At 30.0% G+C, this 24,110-nt stretch overlaps 1 protein-coding gene across 1 annotated transcript; it reads left to right on the forward strand.

The window, feature by feature from the left end:
* Positions 1–14,904: 14,904 nt before the first annotated feature.
* WC2_8 (blue light receptor) lies at positions 14,905–20,008 on the forward strand. Its single transcript, XM_051213229.1, has 2 exons — positions 14,905–15,241; positions 18,064–20,008. The coding sequence occupies exons 1-2, from the start codon at positions 15,200–15,202 to the stop codon at positions 19,456–19,458; spliced, it is 1,437 nt and encodes a 478-aa protein (XP_051069188.1). The 5' UTR covers positions 14,905–15,199; the 3' UTR covers positions 19,459–20,008.
* The last annotated feature ends 4,102 nt before the right edge of the window (positions 20,009–24,110 follow it).

Raw genomic sequence — 24,110 nt, forward strand, 5'->3', positions numbered from 1 at the left:
GATCGGTTACTTCATTTTAAAATGGAGTGCTTCTTTAGTAGTATACTTGAACATTAAAACAAAATATTAATTATACTAGCTGAAATCATTTCATTTAAGTGATAATTACCTAATCGAAAGCGAAATACCAGCAAGAGATTGAAATAAAGAGAACCGAAAGGAAAACGGAGAGTGGTCGGAATCACAATAGGATTGGAAGAATGATGGACTATGTAAAGAACAACTCAGGAAAGATATTCAACTAATGTGTATAACGCATGATTTTACAAAGGGATTATGTGATTTCACATAAACTAATTATTTGGTTTTTGCCACCAAGTCCTTGTTCATTACAGATATCTGGCAGTGGACAAGCCAAATGAATATACGATGAAAAAGTGCAAACCATTATAAATCTAATTTATACCAGTTACACAAGCCATTGGGTATCTCAGATCTGTAGCCCAGTAAATTACGTATTGAAGTTTACGGTAAAGGCACTAAGCTTAGGCTAAATTGCAAATATGAACACTTGGATGCTGGTATATCCAGCAAATGAGATTCAAATGTAGCGAAACATCCATTCTGGATTCCACTGCCAAACGCCATTCAACTTTAATGGAATCTTGTGATTAAGTGGTAATATTCAAGCAATCACACAGTGCACATTTGTTGATAGAGCCTGATTATTTACAGTACCTAATATATATAACAGGATAATACAAAACCTTACAAATATTTCTCCATAATATAAAAAATATTTAGGTTCATTTTTGTTTTCATATCAAATTACATCTTGTATTACAGAAATTTCGCTAAACTCCTAATGGATTTCTTCTTACTGAATATCATTCATCGTTTGTTAATAAGCATTTACGATCGTTCAGTGAATATAGTTGACATGTAGCCAGAAACGTAATTGAAACAACATGAATTTAATTTGTCAACTATGAAATAATAAAGTGACATATGAAGACTATTGGTAAGATAACCATTCATCCATACCATGTTCATGGTATTATATAATTACTGTAATTATATTACTCAGTAAAATAATTTATCAGTGAACATTTAATTGAATCCATTAGTGATATTAGTAGATGTTTATCAATCAGTTATAACATATCTTAGTGTTCTCAATTTCTTATAATTTGTAATGTGAGTAGAAAATTGATAAAAACCACTAAATCTTATTGTATAGTAAGTTTTATTTGACTATTAATCAAAACAGTAAGTAGTATCTGTCTTTTTAATTAATCACTTTTTCAGATGAAATAAGGTTTAAACTTCATGAATAAAACATCAAATGTTTATTTAAATTTTTAACAGTTGAATTCATGAGTCCATTGAAGCTAGGCCACCATGGAAAACCTAGAAGCGCTGGACCGTTTGATCCTAGTATAGGACTTCTCAACAGTGTGCATCGAAGGATTGGTTGAAGTTAGACATAAACATTGTTGGGTGCTGGCTCAGTGGTCCAGTGGTTACGCGCTCACGCGCGAGACTGATTGATCCTGGGTTCAAATCTTGCGAGGCGGCATCGTGGATGCGCACTGTCCCACAATAGGATGAGATGGCCGTCCAGTGCTTCCAGGTTTTTAATGGTGTTCTAGCTTTAATTGACTCATGAATTCATCTATTAAAAATCACTATAATATCCACAAAACCCCTCTCTGATCTACTTAAAAGTTTTTTGTATTTACTGGACATGAATCCTCTTCGTAAGTACCAGTTGACTGAATATTTGAGGTGTCAATCTTTCAGTTCTACTCTCATGCTAATGAATAACAAGTATTGTATTTGTCAAAGTACAAAATGATTTTACATGTAAGTTAATCAGTAGTTAGGAATATTCATTTGTTCAAACCCTTAAGATGTGGAATAAATTGATTTCTATCTTTTCTTCTTTGTATTAAGTTAACTTTAAACTTTTATGTTTCAGATTGCACTATGTTCACAAAACCATCCAACCTGAGTAGCATTAAAATTTCCCAAACTACCTAAGGACTGAATTAAAGAAAGTTCTTCTTTCCAATTATTCTCTACTATGAGTTTTTCACATCTAAAATATATAACTAATTTTGATCCATTGCTTATTATTGTTGTCCTTAAATCTTATCCATAGGTTGTGCAACATCCTGCTTCAACAGTAATTAATTGGGTTCCATTCAAATTTAAACCTAAAAATTTAACTTTTCAGAATAATTTCTAATTGAAACTTGTAATTTCAATATTTCAAGATGTCAGAATGGGTTTTGTGGAGAGTTTTAGAAATTTCACAGGTTGAAATTATGAGTCGATTGAAGCTAGACCACCATGGAAAACCTGGAAGCACTGGACAGCCGTTTCGTCCTAGTATGGGGCTCCTCGGCAGTGAGTATCCACGATCCCGCACCACGCGGGGCTCGAACCCAGGACCTACCGGCTTCGCGCGCGAGCACTTAACCACTAGACCAGTTAGCCGGTATTCATTTTAAGGGAGAGAAAAATACTCTATACTAATAAGGCCAAATAATACAATCTATTCATGAAATAATTATACACTTAGTTAATTGGACCAGTAGTCATATTATACAACGATATGGGTGAAATTCGACCAGAACTAAGAAAAGCATTATATACATGACATTATTCATTATTCAATGATCAGTCGGTTTTAACTAATTAATCTAAATTCAATATGATAAAATTTCATTAGGAACCCCTGAAAAAACTCTCAGGTTAGGTTAATTTAGTAAGTACACACTTTGTAACTAAGGTCTGAATGTCTTTATTATTGTAGGTTTATTCTGGCTTATTTACTAATTAAATTTCTTTAATGAAATAAGTTAGATCAAAGTATATAAATTGATTAGATTGTTTTTTCTGCAAATAACTACTAATAATACTATCAATATTGGAGAAAAAATTGTGTTAACCTCCCTCAAATAGTTTATGAGAAGAGAGAGGAAGATCAGACGTAAGAATATTATAATAAACGGTAGTATTAAACAAGTAAATAGTGCAACAAAGATAATGTGGTGTGTGCTACTGATGTCGATAGATATAAGTAGTATATATCATCAATTGAAAATGAAATGTTTGGCGATAGAAGGTTAAGAAGATCAAAGAAAAGCGAACTAGAACGGAGAATGATTGGTGTGGAAGTGAAGGAACAGTGACGTCTGAGACGATTAGATGGCATTTGCAAAAGAAACATTCAAGTTTGATACAACTGACTGACATCTTATAAATTAAGTATTTACTTTATGGTTCTCAGATTTTACTAAGATGTTCTGTAATTTCGCATTGAAATACATTCGATTGTCCCCACTTGTGTTCTCCCTTTCACTACAATAGGAATATGAAAATTCAAATTAACAAAAAAGAACAAATTCATAAGATGTAAAAAAGTAATTTTTTAAAATAATTCGATAAAGTATAGAGAATGTCAATTCATAAACTGTGTTTTATAACATGAAGAGCTGAAGATCACTAACACATTGATGATCAAACAGTTTGAGTTTTCACTCAACATCACTGATATGTGGGAATTTACAATTTCTGTAAGTCACAATATTGTGGCCGAATTCCTAGTATGGACATAAAATATATATGAATAGTATTATCAGTGGAACAGTTCGGTGACTTTCAGTAATTCTCTTTTTGCATAACGTATTCTGTCAAATAGCTTCATCTGGATATTTTTGTTAGTATTTAATTCAACGTATACCTTGTTCTATTTACTTTCGTTCAAAATGAGAATTGAAGATAATGCAGAACAACAAGTCCAATGAAGCGCAATAAGTGATATCACTTTCATTTCTATAACAGTTGTAAACAACACCTGCTGATTAAGACGAGATGAATAGCTTGTTAGGAATTGACTTTTGTAACTGAAGAAAAAGAAGAAGAGATTGCTGTTTCGAGAACTGACACAACAAACTCCAAAAATAAAAGCATCTTTTCAAAATAATTGGCTTCTGTTTTATAGATATCATTCATTAAAACTACAAAGATCATCGTTACATCGTATAATTATTAAGATAATCAACATTTTATTAAAAAAGTGCTGACTATTGATTAAATATACGTTACCACTGTAAGTGAAAAAAAGGGGCATTACAAGATTGTGCACTAAATCTTTCAGTAGGAAAGAATTCATACTTAAGGGTAAGTAATGTGAAAGCATTATTAGAAGTTTATCTACTTATTCTTTACTTAGGTTTGTCACCGAAACGACGATTGTTTCATAGTGTATCATAATAACTGTTCACCATTTAAATTGTTGAATTGCTGTAATCCTATCAGTAGAGATATATAAATCATCATTTATAAAACAAATCAATTGGACAGCTTCACCGGCAGAACAACTATTTTTGCTTATCTGTGTGAGTTTTTCATTCAATTTCGATGAGATAGCTACTCACTAAAATTCAATAAAATACTAAGGTCTGTAAAGTACGCTACAGATATCCTTAATTATAATTCATGTACCATATACTCTTAACAGATTGTATAATCCATATGACAATACATTTGAACCTTTGTAATTAGTCAGAATACTTGATGGTTTTTGATTGAATAGCCTGAATCTATCTAAAATTAGAAATTGACAAAACTGACAGTAAAATCATGTCGTACAGCAATTCTAGGCTTTGATAGAAGAATTAAATTTAGAATCAATAGAAAATTGTACTTGTAATCAGTGGAATATTCTTTCGGTATCTCGGCTTTTATGTTACAAGAAAGGTGATTTCATATACATTATTTAAATACGTTTTGTACATGACATCATAAAGGACTGTGATTATCTTTTTCTCGTATTAATTTCAATAAATGTAGTCTTTACTTCTACGAGATCTCTGTCAATTAACTATGATTAATTCAAGACCTAGTGGCTTCTAATCCATATCGGCCATAATATAATGCAAAAACTCAGAAAACATTCTCAACCTTTAAGTCTGCTTGTGTTATCCGAAAACAGGCCAAACTGTTTGTAGTTCGTAAATATATCGTTTTAAAAAGTTATAATCTTCCGAAATTCAATGGATTCAACGCCCCATTTAAGTTCTTTTTAATTCTTATAAACTCTCCATACTAAGCTTTTATACACCATGTTTTCTGTTCCTTTAATTTATTAAAATATGAATAACAAAAATGATTGAAGAATATGTGATAATTTATTTCGCTTTTCACAACTTGTAATAATCCTAATGTTTTTTTAAACAGGTAGCAAGTATATATCTTAATTAGGTTGAAATAAGCAAAGCGCGCAGATTCCACACCGATACTTTTGAGTATATCCCTCTACATAAAGGGACCAGAACGCTTGCATATGTATAAGTGTGAAATCGCTTATCAGAAGTGAACATAATATTGACATCTGAAAATCTCTGAAAATAATCAGCAGAATGATGTATTCAAACTGATTGTGTGTTCTAAAGTTACGGCCACTAAATAGTTAAAAACGTAATTTATTGTATTGTACCATGCTCAAATACAAATTACTTTGTTTACCAGTTTTCAATGCTTAGCTAAGGAATATCTTATTTTAAATACTCATTTCTAAAATTTATTGAGAAATAGATCTATAACCCTGCTCCGTTAGAACTCCAAACTTTTTTTATGTATATTTCAGTCAATTCAGTTTTTAACAAAATTACTTTATCTCTTAAGAATATTTTCAACTTCCAAAAACTGTCTGTCTCCATGTGTTTCTTAGCTCCTTCTTTAGTTTCCAACATATTCATTTATCCTTCGGAATAATCTACTATAGGAATGATTTCAACAAGTTTTCTTCACATATATTGAGTTACATTGATGTACAGTCTACTTTACGCCCTTTTACAAATTAGCACACACTAAAAAAGTACAAAATTACAAGGTTATTTATTCAAAAAATCTTACGTAAATTTACGGACAATGTTGAATTTTTTATTTAAATCACTGACTGATTATAGTTAGTCACTGAAAATTAAGTAGTACTGGACACTTGTTTCGATATAGAATAGTATGTGAAACATCAACAATGTTCATCGACAACCCCTTAGAAATCAAACCTAGAACATCCAGGTCTCGTAGCGAACAGCTAACCTTCAATCGATTGATGTTGCATCCAATGTTTTACATTTCTAAATCTAATTGATTCTTAATATTACACAACAGTCTTCGAATGCCTCAAATTCAACAAATTCGAATTCCACTGGTCAAGGCTCCTCATTAATGTCATTATTATTATAAGTAGTTCATTACTAATCCATTTGTACAACTGACATTTATTATTTCAGCTAAAATCAAATTAGTCATTCATAAGTTTCAATGAATAAGCTGCTTTATTTACTTATGTTATGTTTCCGGTCACTGATCATTTGAAATGAAATTGGCAAATAAGTAATGAAATAGAATAAATAATAACTCATCTCCTTCTAGGCATTTTGATTTCGAATTTATTCATTTCTACATTTGTATATCTTTTCATATTAATAAATATAACGAGAGGTTATCTGAATTTTTCTTATTTTCTTTTACTATCAAACTGTGCAGTTTATTTCCATCAGGCTAACTAAAAATTAAAGGTGTTGATTGACAGTACACTATCAGTGAACATTTTGGGATCGTATGTTCATGGGTTATACTTTTCTTTTTCTTTTTCATCCACATTAAGTTATGTAACAGCAATTTATTTTATATATTCAGTACACCATAGAATGCGAAGATAAGAAAAAAACGAACTGCAAACAGAAACAAGAAAGAAAAAACCTGGTGATAACAATATATATAACAGGCTAATAAAAAGTACACATAAAGTAATAGACAGGAATAGACAACTTATGATTGATATGATGTCGACTACATAAAAGCGGATAAAAGGGTTTAAATTCCATAGGCATGTGGAATAGATTTGTTAATTTTAAAACTTCAGTTGATAACTAGCTTAGTTTTAACCATAACAAAAACTGGTACATGTATAGATAAAAATAAAAACACTTATAAGAGAATAATTTAGTTACATGATTTAATAGTATTTTTTTAATTGCATAGTTTAGGTCATGGACTGATATCAGTTAGACAACTGTTAGAAACTAATGAATAGCCGTTGAACTCAACCGTTGATGATTTATTGATAGAACTTTCAAGATTGCCTCTCGATAATTAGTTATCATGTTCATCAATCAATCATTTCGGATGTGAGACAGTTAAATATGAATGGTACTGGAAGATGGTTGAGCAATATCGCGAATAAATTAAATGTAGAACTGTAAAACGTTGGATGCAACATCAATCGATCGAAGGTTAGCTGTTCGCTACGAGACCTGAATGTTCTAGGTTCTATCTCTAGGGGGTTGTCGATGAACATTGTTGATGCTTCTCATACGAAACAAGTGTCCAGTACTACTTAGTTTTCAATGACTAACTATAATTAGTCAGTGATTTAAACTATGAAATTTAACGTTCTCATAAAACCACCATGGTGATAATGTTAACAACGTAATCAGAAAATTTATTGATTATACAAGCTTAAAAATTATGAACTCATTCAAGTAGAGTCCTGAACTGTTTGCATATTATTATGTAACCTTTTTCTTCAATGTTTAATTGATTTGAAGAGTGTTGTCGTCAGAAATTTGAATTTGTTGTAACAGTAATTCAAATTTAAGAAACCTAAGAATAAAAACTTTTTTCTTACATAATATGGAAATACAAACATTTATAATATATTGGGAGTTATATGAATTTTGGAATGAGATATTTTTGAGCTTTCATAAATACTACTTATAGTTTGATTCACTAATAGTATTAAGTTTGTTCTTAAGGTTATCTAAGTTATTGAAATATATGAAAGGTTTGGGTTCCATACCATCTCCATAATCAATAGTTCTGTGTTTCTTACGAATATTAATAACTATACTTTACCGGATTCTTAATTCTAATCCAGAAATAGGTTAAATGGTATATATGTATAAATATGCGACAATTTCTTTGATATATTGTAAGTTTTACCTTAATTGTCACATTTCAAACGCGTGTTAACTGTGACTTAAATCAGCCAATGATATTAACTTCGGAAAACAATATTAAGTTTAGAGTAAATAAAAAAAGATTGGTATTGAGTTGTAAAGTTACTGTAGATGAATCTCATAGCTGAGTAGCTTGTGAAGAAAAGTTCAACACGGAAAAATATTTCAACATAGACTGAAATCTTCCCCAATATTATGTCTTTCGAACAATCAGTCAATAATTTCAAATGTGTTTAAAATATCAGAGAATTTCAGAGATTTTAAGATTTTGAACTAATGCTTCCCACCGTATTGTTGGCTCTTCATTTTTTGAAGTTGAAAAGCCTGTGTTTGAAATTTTGTAACTAGTCAAGTCACTGATGTCATGAACTGTTCATGCTCAGATAAAAGGGTATTAACATCTCCCTGGACGTTTGCCATGTTCTGCATTACTTTTTAGTTACTGGATCAATTATTATATACCTGTGCATCAGATTAAGTAAAATTAAATTGCTAACCGAAAGCTTCTGGAGCAATGAGTCACCTATTTTGAACGTCAACACAGTTCCACACAAAGAGCTAAATATAAGTATCCCACAATCAATACACAGTTAAAAATGTATTGTGCACACATTTCATGTAAATACATAATATCAGCTCGAAACTATGTAAACTGACAGTATAGTTGTGTCTTATTTGAACTACTTTGAAACTAATAAGTTTTACTATTATAAACTACAGCCAAGTATTTTTTTACTGGAATTCGATTGTCCATGTGTTTGCATGGTTTTTAATAATGTCATCGTCACATCTTTGTGAGACTAGACAGTAATGATTATAGTAATCTCTTTCTATTCTTTTGAAGGTAATGATTATGAATCAAACTATTTGCAAGTATCAAAAATCTTTATATGTCTACAACGAAATAGGACGTAATAAGAGCCAGTTAGAAAAGAGCGTTTAATCAATACAATGTCTGAAAACATCAACTTATCAAAACAGTTATGTCTCAGAGATAATGAACTAATATATAGTGAACAACTGTTGGAAATTAGAATGCGTCAAAGAGTCTCCATGTATTAATGGTTTGAAACTTCAAAAACGCAGTATTTCAGAACGGTATACACAAAATCTGTATGGTTTAAATTTAATTCTAAGAAAGACTTATCGCTGATGACCCTCAAAATGAAACATAACAATCAACTAACAGATTTGGATTTTTAACACAACTCTCTAAAATATTTGAATCCTTAATCAAATTACCAACAGGTTAGTTACTTAAAATTAAAATCTATTTTTTGGATACATTCTAACATATTGTTTTTTGGATCATAGCTAGTATTGAGAGACATTACACTCGTTTACTCCTATTCAGGAATTTTCTTCTGGATACACCTGCATCTCAAAGTTTATTTCCAAATCAAATAGAGTGCACAACACTTAAAATAGCAACATAGTGTCCACCAAGTTATGGAATTTAAATGGACAATAACTTATTTATCCGAAAAATAACTTAATTGTTCGTGAATATCTGTGCTTTGAAGTGTCAGTATTCAGAGTTGAATTTACCTGTAGTTAGAAAGCATATTCTTACTGTGCAAGTATCCTAAAAGAGAATGAGTAGAAGTTAGTTCTGAACATTGATGATGAAGAAACGCAAACCCTTATAAACATATACTTATATATTTTAATACTATATATGCACGAAATTAACCGAATCAATGCCTTTTATAGATATAGATAAGAGATGTCTGAACTTTTATACTCATACATGATAACCTATGAGAGGATTTACTAACCTTACTACGTTTATTCCTAATAAAATCTCACTTGCATAAGGAAATTAATTCAGATTCTATGATGTACAGTATTTGTACGGTACTATGCAAATCTATATTTAATTATCAGTAACTATTTTCTTAGTTCATCTGTTCACTTGTGATTTCCTCTACTAAAATTTTGATTTATTTAAGTGACTTTCAATTAATCACTCATATACATCATAAATACTATATCAAATACTTTAGAATTACACTTCAAAAACAATTCTAATTTTGTTTAGTCTGTTTCATATTCAATTAAATCTTTACCTTTATACGCATCCATTTAGTTAATAAACTGACATTTTTATTAGCAATTATAAAAACATGGAATATATAAGACTATAAGCACACACACACATACATACTGTGCCTTATGTAATTTATTGATACAGAAATCGAGTTACAGACTCATCAACAACTATCCACCAAATAAAGTTTTCTTTGTTATGATTTTTTTATTCTATAGCTTATTACTTTATGTTACATCCTAATGATTATCTTATTGTCTAGAATAAAATTTTCTATTATGTTTTATAAACTTAAAAGTCAATATTTGAACACATAGTAATAATAATAGTAAACAGACTATGCTATACATTGAGACAGTAAGACCTTGACCCGAAATTCAATTCACATCATTCAGAGTAGACAGAGAAATAATATCAAGAAGAGAAATACATATTAATTTGTTCAAATTACGTTATTATTACTATTATTAATAGTAATGATTAAAGGGTGGATCTTTAGACTTCATTTTCTTCAAACTTTAGTTCATAACATTTTCAACACTTGTCGAAAACACAGATCATTTGGATTGTAAGATGTTATTGGAAATTTTTTAGATAACAATGACATTGTGACTATGATACCTGAATTTAATTTGAAACTTCACACATATGCTTTATTGTTCTCTAATTATATTTTTGTTTCCAACTTTATTCCTTCTTAAATTTCCGCCACCAATGTTATTGTTACCGTTGTTAGATAACAGTAAAAAATTTTACATTTAACCAAGTGTTATCTCACACTTTTCTATTTGCTTTATGACTGGATTAACTGCTGATATTTCTTTATCTATTTACTTCATTGTCGATAACGTGTTCAATTAAAAAAACACCAGCAATAATAAGGTGAACACAATTGATATTACATTAATTGGCCAACTGTTTTTAATGCAAATTAATATGTGATAATAGTTGAAATGCATGTATGGTTACTGGGTTCATTTTCTTAGTATCTCCATAACATTTATAAATATTTCCAAACTTGAACTCAGAAGCTTCAGAGCTAATTAGTCAAAGTTTTCATTGTAGCTGGAAATTATGTGGTGTTTAGTGAGGAGTAAAATATTTTATTGTCTAGTATTTAAGACTTTGGACTCCAATTAAGTTTAAAATAACGATATAAGAAACTTGTATTTAAGATGTCTGTCAACTGAGTGCTATTTAATTCTAAATGAATCTATCCTTGTTTAAACATATATCATACCAGACAATGACGTGAGTATATGTGTATTATTTGTATCCATCTAATAATTTTGTACTGGTTTCTATTAATTAACTGTGACCTACCATAAATGTACATTTTCTACATCCTCACCAAAATGTACATCTGTTTATCTATTTATTATACATTATCTAAGGATATATAATTCAGTCAGTGGTTTCGGCTTTCAAGTCGAATTCGTGTTTCATACGATTCATTTACATGCATGAAATATGATATTTCTAACACATTTCGTATTCCACTTTTAATGCCGCGTTTCCAGATAGTCTAATTGTATAAATAATTCGTCTATATATTATATGGGATATAAAAATGGAATAGATCAATTATAGAGTCAGATGCATCTACAAAGATATGGTTCAATTAATGGGAAAAAAACAGAAAAAGGTTCAGAATCTTCGACTCTGTTAATTATGCTAAATATTACAAGTATTATGCACTCAAACTCAATTTACTTTACGGTTACATTACTATAATCACTGAAAATAACCTTTTTTGATTTCCTTAATGGTTTATTAATCATGACATATGAGAATTTTAGCCTATTGTTAAAAGTTACCATATGCGTTTTTCATGTTTAGAAATCTGAATTAATGACCTTTCTTCAATAATATCGAATACTGATGAAACCCATTGTAGAAACTATCAGTAAATGTGATGTCCTGGGTTTGAATCCCGCGCGGCAAGATCGTGGATATGCATTGCTGAGGAATCCTACAGTACGATTGTTATGATTTTATGTCCGGCTTTTATCACGTGATCTATCCATCAATCAAAACACAACTTAGACAATCTTAGCACTATGCCAAACCAATGACGCTCAACCGGTATGAGCAGCCTAGCGTCCTTATTGGTCCTATGTCCGCCTAGCCTTTCCGCTTGAGTTTAGAACACAATACCAACTTCTGCAATATTAATCATTTATTTCAAACACACTCGGTTTATATATCAACCACAACGTACCATAAAATAAAAAATGGCATTTGTACAAGATTTGGCCAAATGTGGCTGTGAACGTGGGAGGCAGTAGTCAATAAACTGAACATAGCTTAAGAACCGTAAATCGTACATAATAAATTATAGGTCAAAATAAAGCTTATAATAAGAGGAATATAAATATACATAATCTAATTGTTGAATAGTTGTAGCATAAGAATATATAAATAATATTAGTCAATTAATGTCTCAGAAGTTACTCGTGATTTAATCTTCGCTCGGATATAACAAGGATGAAACGGTCTTCCGGTGCTTCCAGGTTTTCCATGGTGGTCTAGGTTTAATTGACTCATGATCTCAACTATTAAATGTAATTTTCATTAACCATAGTTATTTATATTCACTTGATATTGTTTGGCTTGCATCTTCCCATTGAGGTTTAAGACTGAAAATGATCAGTCTGTTATTGGCATATGTGTATACTGTGCGTATGCCTCGATATTGTCTTAATTCACAAGCTTTTTGCAAGCAATGATGGATAGTGGCTAGCAGTGGAATCCAGTTTGACGTGCGTTTCGTCCTATTTGGGACTCGTCAGCTGGATGTACCTGCATCTGAGAGTTGATGTTCACTCTGGAGCTCGAACCCAGTACAGTTCGCTTCAAATGCCATCGCGTTATCCACGCGGTTACTGAGTCCTGATAGCCACTTGCTCGTTCAATGGGGTGAAATTTAATACACTTCGTATTGTTTTACTTGAATCTTCCCATTGATGTATTAGGACTGAAATTGATCTGTCTTTTATTGGCATGTGTGCATACTGTGCGTATACCTTGATATTGCCTTAATTTACAAGCATTATAAGCAAAGATGGATAGTGGCTAGCAGTGGAATCCAGGACGTGCGTTTCGTCCTGTTTGAGACTCGTCAGCTGGATGTATGTGCATCTCAGAGTTATTTATCTCCAATAAAATTAATAATATTCCGTTACCTGCTGTGTTTGTAAACACTTTAATCTGATTTAAAGATACTAGAAAGAAAATTTATCATCTATTTAGATTTAAGCAATAAGAATTTCTTTTCAGACTGAAATTATAATAAAACAATTAGAATCAGCATACACTAAATGTACGTACTACTATCATTTATCCAATACATTTTATATGAGTTTATATTGTTGTTAGCACAAAATTTTGTGCTAATCTATTTTTTCCTAACCTAAATATGTTTTCCTATCATGTTTCTTTTTCGCCTACACAGTCTTGGTGCAGAACAGCAACTAAATATTACACATAATCATCCATTTCTCTCACCTATGTAGAAATTACAAAATTCACAGTTACTATCAATTAACAAGAAAGAGATACCTAGAAAAAAAGGATAAGTAATTGGATGAAACTGTAAAATTTTTAATTCTCTCCCCTACCCCATTAAAAAATTTCCTATCTTCTATTTGTGGACTCCACTAGTCGATTTACTTTTCAAGTCATAAAAAAACACATACAATTTCCTCCCTTTTCGTAATGCTTTTACATATGGTGAAGTGGCTTTTGCTGATGCAATCAATGCCAGGTATCGTTTATTCACATATATAGATTTGTAGTGACCAGGTTACTTGTTGGGTTACCAGGATTCAAAGCGCCATTTCCTAGGCCAACACAAAATGTTTTTCTCATACCTTATTCATTTAATGTTTAATTGGTAGAAAAATAACTAAACACTGATAAAAATGTGCAACTGTGTACGTATGTATGATTATACATTTTCATACAAAGTATATTGAAATAAACATAAGATTTCTCTGATAGATATATTGTTGTAAAGATTAATTAAAGACTAATATCTTTCTCTGGTTTTGTTACTAACTTGATTACATAGATAAATATAACAACCTGTAACCATATTTTATATTCCATTCAATCCATGCTTCGACCAAACTTGTCTGAAGTGAATAATTATACAAAGTGATAATGCGAAATATCAAAATGAATGTTATTGAAACACTTCAATAAACTTACCGTTGTTTGACAAAGATATTATTATTATATCCATTCAAATTATATCTACATTCTATACAGTATATTTATCAAGTTGTTCACAGATTATGAAACATAAAAATTACTGCTATACAAAATCTATATTGCGCCAAATATTTCTGATTCAAAATAGTCCAACTTAAACAACAATAACATCAAAAGTTAAATACATATACGTTACATATAGTCATTACATTTATAAATCAACTAACTTCTCTTATACATAATTCCATTTAATTTTCTCACATTTTGTATAATGACCTTATGGATTGTGATTTTTTTATTCATTAAAAGTGGTGTTCATTTACTTCAACAGGTATTACATAGGTATACATATATATAATCTGAAATGCAAAAGCATTTCTACTAATAGTACTTTTAACACTAAAACTATTTGAATACTGTTATCAGTACCATAGAGAATTTACTTTGCAATTGTAACTATACAATTAACTTTGTACTAAAAGTCAAAATATAAACAAATAAACACGTGATAATATGATTGCAAAAAATTTTTTAAAATATAATTACTAATTATTTTAATACATTGGAATTCATTTATTAGTATTTAAGTAATATAGTTCCCTTTGTTACTTTTCATTCAGTATCGTAAAACATCTATACATATAATGAAAGGCATTTGAATGAACTACATACATATATAAATAAACATCGGAATTCTGGTGAAAAATTAATTTATAAAGTATATATATGTATATTGTAATAGTTATTTGAACAATTACTTATCTACACTATGAGTATAAACACTTTGAATAATTACTAATCATATACCCGATACGGATCATTTTACAGTTTTTATTGTATCATTAAAATTCTACTGTTTACACAAGAATATCAATAAAACGATTGAGGAGAGATTGATCCAAAAAATCAAGACAACATTCAATAAGACGAAAATTGTGAAATCAAATAAAACAGAATGATTGATTTACCTTTTCCATGTCGGAATGAACAATGTATGGTAAGACTTTCTATTTACATTTTATAAAAATAAATTTTTCTTATGTTAAATTATAAATAAATCGTCTATCATACTTGTTTAATTGAATGCAAGCTTTCAGTGATACCGTTTGTAAAAGTAATTTTTTTCTGAAATAGGAATCATGAAAATAATTGGTAAGAAACTCTAGGATACAGGTATATCCAGATAACGAGTCTCAAATAAGATGAAACGTATATCGTTACTAAAAACTAACTAAATTTATTAATGTATTTCTGACTAAATGATAATGTCCAGTCAATACACTTAGGACTAACATATGTCAATAGAAAATGATTAATTATGATCGTTATAACATCATCAACGAGAAGATTCAAACACAAAATTTCAATCGTCTCATTTGAAAATATTCTAAAGGTATTTCAACATTATTTTGCATAAATTTTATATAATTCATTAGAAATAATTCTTAAATAGAAATCATGAAAATAATTGATAAATAATTAAATGACCCCCTCCCGAAATGTATTAAGGCAGACAATCATTTTCAATAACCTCTTCAGTGAAACAATAATTATTATTGTATTACATTAGATAAAGTACCAGCGTTGAAGTTAAGCATTAACACCGTTGAATGACGGCTCAGTAATCTAGAGGTTAAGCGTTCGTGCGCGAGACCGAAGGTCCTGAGTTCGAATCTCGTGAACGGGATCGTGAACGCGCACTTCTGAGGGGTCCCACACCAAGACGAAACGGCCGTCCAGTGCTTCCAGGTTTCCCATGGAAGTATGGCTTTAATAGATTCATGAATTCAACTATCGACGTTGAATCCATCCATGTTATAAGTTGAAAATGATAAATTTTACGTCGATTAAATAGTACAAAATACTAACAAATTAAAATGAAGTTATTGGTAATATTGAGAATAGATTATGCATTAAGGGTAAGAAAATGAGCTCTAATCATTAAGATTTTATGTGAAATTTTTATACAAAATGGGAATTGTTCCATGGTGCTTATTTGAAATATAAATAGTAACAATAACAATGGCAACAATAACAACAACGGAAATAGTTATTGACAAGAACATCATGTAAAACAAGAAACACAACTGTATAAATTAGTATAAGAAAAATGTCATGGAAGGAAGTGTAAATCATAATCAAGAGTTAAGGATAAAATTGAAACTAAGAATGAAACGGCCCCAATCTATGCCAAAATAAACAAAAATGATGAATCTATCTCTTTTTATAAACATGAGTCAGGTTAGTTAGAATTAGCGGCAAATGATTCAGCTGTGTAGCGTAAGCATATTCTTGCGCCTTTTGGTAGTTTACTGGGAAACTGATAATGTAACCGAGAAAGTATCTTTAAATTTTAATGTCATGTCCATTTTCAATTAGGTTGGAAAGAATGGTACCATTAACAAACTTCACTACATCTTTTTCTAACCACACCGGTACGTGTTCACGAGAACATAAGGATAAGAATATTAGAGTATTGCTAATGTAAGTGCCACATTAAGAGCATCATGCAATGATCCGTTTCCCAGTTTAGATAGAAAATGATTTAATTGACGTGAATTTTGCTATCTTCAACTTACAAAATAGATTAATTCAATTTTAATACTTAAGTTACTGCAATACAAGAATAATAATAATAATGGTTCCGGAGTTCATGACCATGCCAAACTTACTGTTTGTTTAGACATTCATAATCATATAAACTCCCTCTTATTGTCACCTCCAAAGGTGTCTACTAGCTTATACGTACGTACTAAAATTTGATATTAAATTGATCTATTAAGAGAAACAATAACTCGCCTTTTGCATAACAGAAAAAAGAACATTGATGTTTCAAATAATCGATATGTAAACAATTGCTTGTTTACTGAGTTTTATTAGATTCATCAACGCAGAAAGGTTTAGATCATTTTCATTTAGTCAGAAAACAATATTGCCAACTTCGTATAACTGTGATAACCTCAGTTTCTAACAATTATCTAAGTAATATGGTATATCACTGCATCATTTATAAATTTTCCTACTTTCTTGTTTTCAATATGAGATTTCCTTACTTTATTTAATTGATCAATTGTTTTTGTAATTATCATTAAGTAACTCATAACAGTAAATCTTCGTCTTAAGAGAACTGTCCGTATGAACCTGTCCTTTTTTATAATTCTCTTACATTTATTTCATTCAACTAACTCAATAGTATTTTTAATCTTGGTCAATACTTTATAATATAGTCATAAAGTATGCACATCTTTTTTGCTTGAAACTCGATGTAATCGTATAGAATTAGCTGTGAATGGTTAAAATGAATCTGTGAAGTGAATGAATTAATACTCAGACTAAGGTAAACTTCATCTTCTCATCGTATTATTGAAATTTATCATAAAGACTCATTCACTTGATATTGTTTGGCTTGCATCTTCCCATTGAGGTTTAAGACTGAAAATGATCAGTCTGTTATTGGCATATGTGTATACTGTGCGTATGCCTCGATATTGTCTTAATTCACAAGCTTTTTGCAAGCAATGATGGATAGTGGCTAGCAGTGGAATCCAGTTTGACGTGCGTTTCGTCCTATTTGGGACTCGTCAGCTGGATGTACCTGCATCTGAGAGTTGATGTTCACTCTGGAGCTCGAACCCAGTACAGTTCGCTTCAAATGCCATCGCGTTATCCACGCGGTTACTGAGTCCTGATAGCCACTTGCTTATGCAATGGGATGAATTTAAATTCACTTGGTATTGCTTGACTTGTATCTTCCCATTGAGATTTAAGAATGCATAAAGATTAATTGTTTTAATTATTTATTTTTCTATTTATCTCTAGAATAATAATACAAATACAATTAATACCGGTAATTCTTCTATGAATACAAATTCCTATAAAGATACTACTCTAAATCCTAATATTCTACCTTTATTAAAGCATCAATTACCTAGACAAGAATTAAATGAATCACATACAAAGAAAAAATGTCAATATCAACCTAAATCATCATGTTCCATTACATCGAATCATTCATTTAAATTTAATCAAGATTATAATAAAAATAAATTAGACAATGTAATTGAACATTCAACTATTCAACAAATAAATAATAAATTAAAATGTCATTATATTCAAAATAAATTAGATACAATACATAATCCTATTGTTTATTATTCTAATTTAACAACAAATGATCAAAAATATAAAAATATTTATAAAACATCATGGAATCATCAATATAAACGAATTTATACATTAAAATCTAGAAAATATAAAAAGAAAAATTTTTTATTAAAATCTACTAATAAATTTAATAAAAATAATTTAATTCATTTAAAATCAAAATTAATGAAAAATGAATATTTTAATAAAAATTTACCATATAAATCTATAAATCCTATACATAAAACTAATCAAATTAAAACAAGAAACATAGAAAACTTTTTACATCAAACAGTCCATATTACTAATAATAATAATAATAGTAATAATAGTAGTAGTAATAATAACAATAATCAAGATGGTGACAATCTTCACAATAAAATTTTCGAATCAATCAATACAATATATAGTAACTATGCATTTAATCCTTTTAAAACATCTATTATCAATCAGGATAATAACTTTGAAAATAAAATCAATGATATTTTAAAGCCTATAACTTCATCAAATGAAATTAATCAAATTGTTCATTGTAGTAATCTTCTTAAAAAGAATAATTATTTATCGTCTTCTTTATCATCATCATCATCATCATCATCATCATCATCATCGTCAGGATCATCGTCAATATTAACATTACCACATTTATCACCATTACCAATAAAATCTTTATATGATAATGAAAAATTATATTTAAAACAAAATAATATTAGAAAACATTTTCAAAAATTAACAAATTCAATATTTAATTATCATTATACATCGAATCCGATATATTCCAATTCATATTATTCAATAAATAATGATAAACCATTAGATTTACGTAATCCATTACAAATTCACTTGAATACTATGTTATATAAAAATAAAAATTACAATAATAATAGTAATAATAGTAATAGTAGTAATGATAAGTTATTTAATGTGATCGAAAAGCTTGGCAAATCATATTTATCAATGGGAAATTTTAATTCAAACGAAATTTGGTCAACAATCTTTACATTATTAAATAGGAAACTGAATCAATTTTCTCAAATTAATCAAAGTAAGTTTCATTTGATTTTTTTTTAAACTAATCTATATGGTTAATTGTTTTATATAAAGTTGATTATGTCAATCTGTAGTGTGTGTGTGTGTGTGCGCTACTTATATCGACATGAGTAGTATATAACAATAGTCAGGATTAGAATATTTGGCAGCAGAACATCAAGAAGGAAAGAACAGGAACAGAAAGTAATTAGTATAAAAATGCAGGGACAATGAAGTTTGAAACAATTGATCGATATTTTGCAAACTATGTATTTACTGTATGGTTCTTAGATTTTACTAAGATGTTTTGTAATTTTATGTTCAAATACATTCGATTGTCTCCACTTGTGTTGTCATTCGCTACAAATCCTATTCCAATGTTATTCAATATAAACTGCGTTAAACTAATGTTGATTAATTCAATATTTGAGACTAATTAACAAAAATCACCTCAGATTTATTTCGAAAATATAATTAAAATTAATAAAGCTTTAAAATGAATTACTATCCTGTTTTATCTATGATCAATTTATACGTTCTGATATGCCGACTAGTTTGTAATCTTAGTCAAATGATGCTGAATAATATTTTACAGAAAACCCTAATCAAGTTTGACACTAATCGAAATAGTTAAACATATGTATAGATCTACATAACTAAATAAGTCATTGTGAACTAAATTTTACAAGGCACAACAATAGATCAATTTCACGTGGAAATTCACCTATTGTTTCCAGAAAACGGGTAACTCCCTATTTTGTCATTTAGATTCAACAAACAAAACACAATTCAAATGGTTTATTTATTTACAATGTAATTAAACTGTATTACTTCTACTATATCTATTGAATTGTGGATGATTGAAGAAAGCTATTCAAGCACGTTAAATGTTGGTTTAATGTTTGTCGGATCTGTCAAGCAAGTCATTTCTGCAATCTAGAATAGGTTCAAACTTTTTCGTTAAATAAAATTAATGTCAAGATGTTCCAGTAGGTTACGAATAGCGAAAAGTGAAATGCACTTGTTGTTTATTCAAAAATAGTCAGTATCGAATTATATAGTCCTAAATACCTCTTAACAATTTCAGAAAACCGTAATGTGATTATTTGCCCCAATAAATAGATTAAACCTGGCTGAGAGAGGTCCATTAGCACTAATGGTATTCAGAGTAACAGTCGATAATCTTATGAATAAGGCTCTAGCTTATTTTCTTACTCCTAAGCTTCATTACAGTAGTTCAAATCAAAATCAGATCTCAATTTTATTCAATTTTCTCATATTTTTCACTTCAAAAACACTTTTATAAATAATATTTGGTTTTACATTGAGAGATTCTTAAAGAAACATTGCACTGACTGTACTAGATTGAAATTTTAATAAACAGTTGAAGTAAATGAAATGTTTCATATTTTACTTTAACCCAGGAATTCCGATGTTTTTCCTTACTACTGAACCTAACATGTAAACATATTTAAAATATGAGCGATATCAATACATTATAAACATATTTACTATAATCTGCTACAAACTTAACGCCTTCAACTAACTCTGAGAAGCCAGACTTATTCTTCAGGAAGGCAGGATAATACACTGAGTCAATCAGAATTTGGGTAAGTGACAGGTGCACGCGATTGGCCACGAGAGTTTTTACATTTTTTAGGAATGAGATATACATTATTGGTGATTTGATTTTTTTAGGAACAGACCAATACGTATTTATGTGAGTATACATACAGAACGATTGGATTGGTCAGTAGACTTCCTTTATCACTCTGACTATTTTGACCCGAATAGCGATTGGACTCGTGTTTAGAAAAACGGTGTGTCAGTATCGAAATCGGACATCAAATAATACAACAGTCATATCTGCATACCAATGAACTACTAATGTTAAAATTACTATCATAATAACTAATAGCGCATTGTCTTTTTAAAAATCCTGTTATATTATCTGAAATTTAGTTTGATTTCAAAAATTATGCACACATTACAAAAGTTCATGTCGTTTTAGAATCCCATATAATAAAGCTTTACTAAAGAGACTTGCAATGACTTGGATTATTTTCCTAAAGAAATTAATTACTGTAATAGATTAATATTTTCAGTTTTACGATATTAGGCCATGCATATATCTCAAAGTTAATTTTCTTGCTGAACTTTAACGCATCACCAACTTCACGAGGAATAATTTAACATAAAACGATTAAAGTAATGATATTAATTCAAATAACTGTAGTGAAATACTTTATTCTAACATATTCAACTCTTGATTAGAATGCAGTATGAGATTTTTTTAAAGACACGAATCTTAATTCATCTTGTATTGTTTGTTTAAATCTTCCAATTGATGTTTAGAATTGCAATTCATCAGTCTCTTGTTGATATATAAAGCATCCTGTGCGCATTGCCTCGATAATGCCTTAATTCATAAGCATTATATGCAAAGATATATAGTGGTTAGCAGTGGAATCCAGGATGCGCGTTTCGTACTATTCTGAACTCACCAGCTGTATATACCACCCATCTTTGCATATAATGCTCGTGACTTCAGGCAATGTCGAAGCCATCCGCACAAGATGTATATATGTCAATAACAGACTGATCTATTGCAGTCCTAAACATCAGTGGGAAGATTTGAACAAACAATACGAAATGAATATAAACTTCACCCGACTGCACAAACGAGTGCCTATTAGGACTCAGTAGCTAAGTGGATAATGTGATGCGATTTGGAGCAAACGGTACTAAGCTCGAGTCCCAGAGTGAGCATCAACTCTGAGACGCAGGCACATCCAGCTGATGAGTCCTAAGTAGGACGAGACGCGCATCTTAGTTTCCAGTGCTAGCCATCTTCTATCTTTGCTTACAATACAAATTTTAGTTAAAATATCATTTATTTAATGTTCAATGTGTAAGCCAATTTATTTGCAGTAATATTCAGATCAGGGTGTGACCGAGTCTTTCCCATCTTTAAATTGAAAAGGTATAAGAAACTGAACTTATTATTTCTCCTTGTGAATTCTAATGCGAACAAACGGAAATAATATTTATAATGATTTCAACTGTGAAAATACTTTAATTTCCACAAATTTTCCCAACTAATAACAATCATTTGTTCACTAGCGATACGCTTCAAGATTTAACTCCTGGAGTTCTAGTAAGAAGTGGTGGCCAGTGGAGTTCGACCGTTTCGGGTTTGAGACAGTTACGCAACATAGGTAATGGATGAAAAGCTATGCAAGATGATGGATTGATTGAAGCTAGACATTCACATTCAGTGATCTAGAGGTTAAGCGTACATGCGCGAAATCAAATGTCCTGGTTTCGGTTCCTGCATCTAAGGTCATCAATCCTCACTGCCAAGCGGTCTCGAACTAGAACCAGACGGCTATCTCGTACTTCCAGGTTTTCAATGGTGGTCTACTGAACATCAGTTCGTGTTTTTAACTGTGGATGTAATATTTATCTAATTTTTGATGTTGGTTCTCTATTTCAATTCTAACATTTTCGTCAACAGGAATTTTTTTCATTTATACATCGATAAATTAGTATACATACAACTCGTCCATCAAATCAACGACCATACCCAAGCAATTCCACGAAGTGCTTCTATCACTCTGTTCATCAGGGAGGCTTTTCAGCTTACAAATACCATACCATTACTTCAATGTTATCTCAGTCCAGTTTTCAATAGCTGTTTCATGTTTTACGTCTTGAACAAGAAGAAATTTTTCTCCTCAGTTTGGTAATTTTTATGCCACCATAATGTATTTTTATTATTAAATTAATATGTTAAACTGCATTAAACTTGAACAGGTGAATACTCACACTACCCTCTATTTTTGAAAGTATTGTAGTAAGCTGAAAATATTTAGTCATTTTGTTGTACTATTGTAGTGAACAGAACACGGGTGGGGACAATCGAATCTATGTAACACAAAATTACAGGACTTGTTAATAAAATCTAACAATTATAATGTAAATGCTTAATTTGCAAAATGTCCATCAATTGTCTCAAAATGACTCAGACTTCATTGTTCTTGCATTTTCATACAAATTGCATCTTATTTCTATTCTTTACTGTTCGATCCTCTTGTCTCTCTGCTGCCAGACCTTCTGTTCACGACTAACATCATATACTACTCATGTCAATATAAGTAGCACACACCACACTATTTACTAGTCAGTTGCTAGTGTAATGTACTTTGTGTTTGTTTAACTAAACATTTTACTTTTTTAATTAAATGATGTATTAATGAAGTATTTGGAAGACTTCAATCATTATACCGGTAGGAAATAATTATAATGCAACACTACAAATGACTATGTTTATAAAATGTATACTGATAGAGAATAAAACTATTCTGAGATCTTCTATTCTCATCATTATACCTTTTTATAGAAATATTTTGTGAAAAATATTCTACAGTTCCGATGTGATACAAAAAACTCTTTTTAACTAAATTCCATGTTAATCAGAAGCATAGAGTTACATACTTTTAAGATATGTATTTACACCATAAAGCTGATTCTTTTCATTAACATACAAGTTAACAGTCATTTGGTTTATAAAACATAAATAATATATTTGTACTTTTTACTCATTCTATTAAAAATATAAGGACTGTAAACATACCTCAAGATCCATGGAAAATTAGTTTCCTTCATAAAGTAATAATAACTGAAACTAAGAA

Source organism: Schistosoma haematobium, chromosome 3 (assembly GCF_000699445.3).
Source record: "Schistosoma haematobium chromosome 3, whole genome shotgun sequence".
Classification (NCBI taxonomy): domain Eukaryota; kingdom Metazoa; phylum Platyhelminthes; class Trematoda; order Strigeidida; family Schistosomatidae; genus Schistosoma; species Schistosoma haematobium.

What these genes read in the sequence shown, in the direction of transcription:
- WC2_8 (XM_051213229.1), top strand. Translation starts at nt 15,200, where the DNA reads ATGATTGATTTACCTTTTCCATGTCGGAATGAACAATGTATG. An exon ending in GTCGGAATGAACAATGTATG is followed by an intron (nt 15,242 to 18,063) that starts GTAAGACTTTCT and finishes ATTTATCTCTAG; the next exon opens with AATAATAATACAAATACAAT.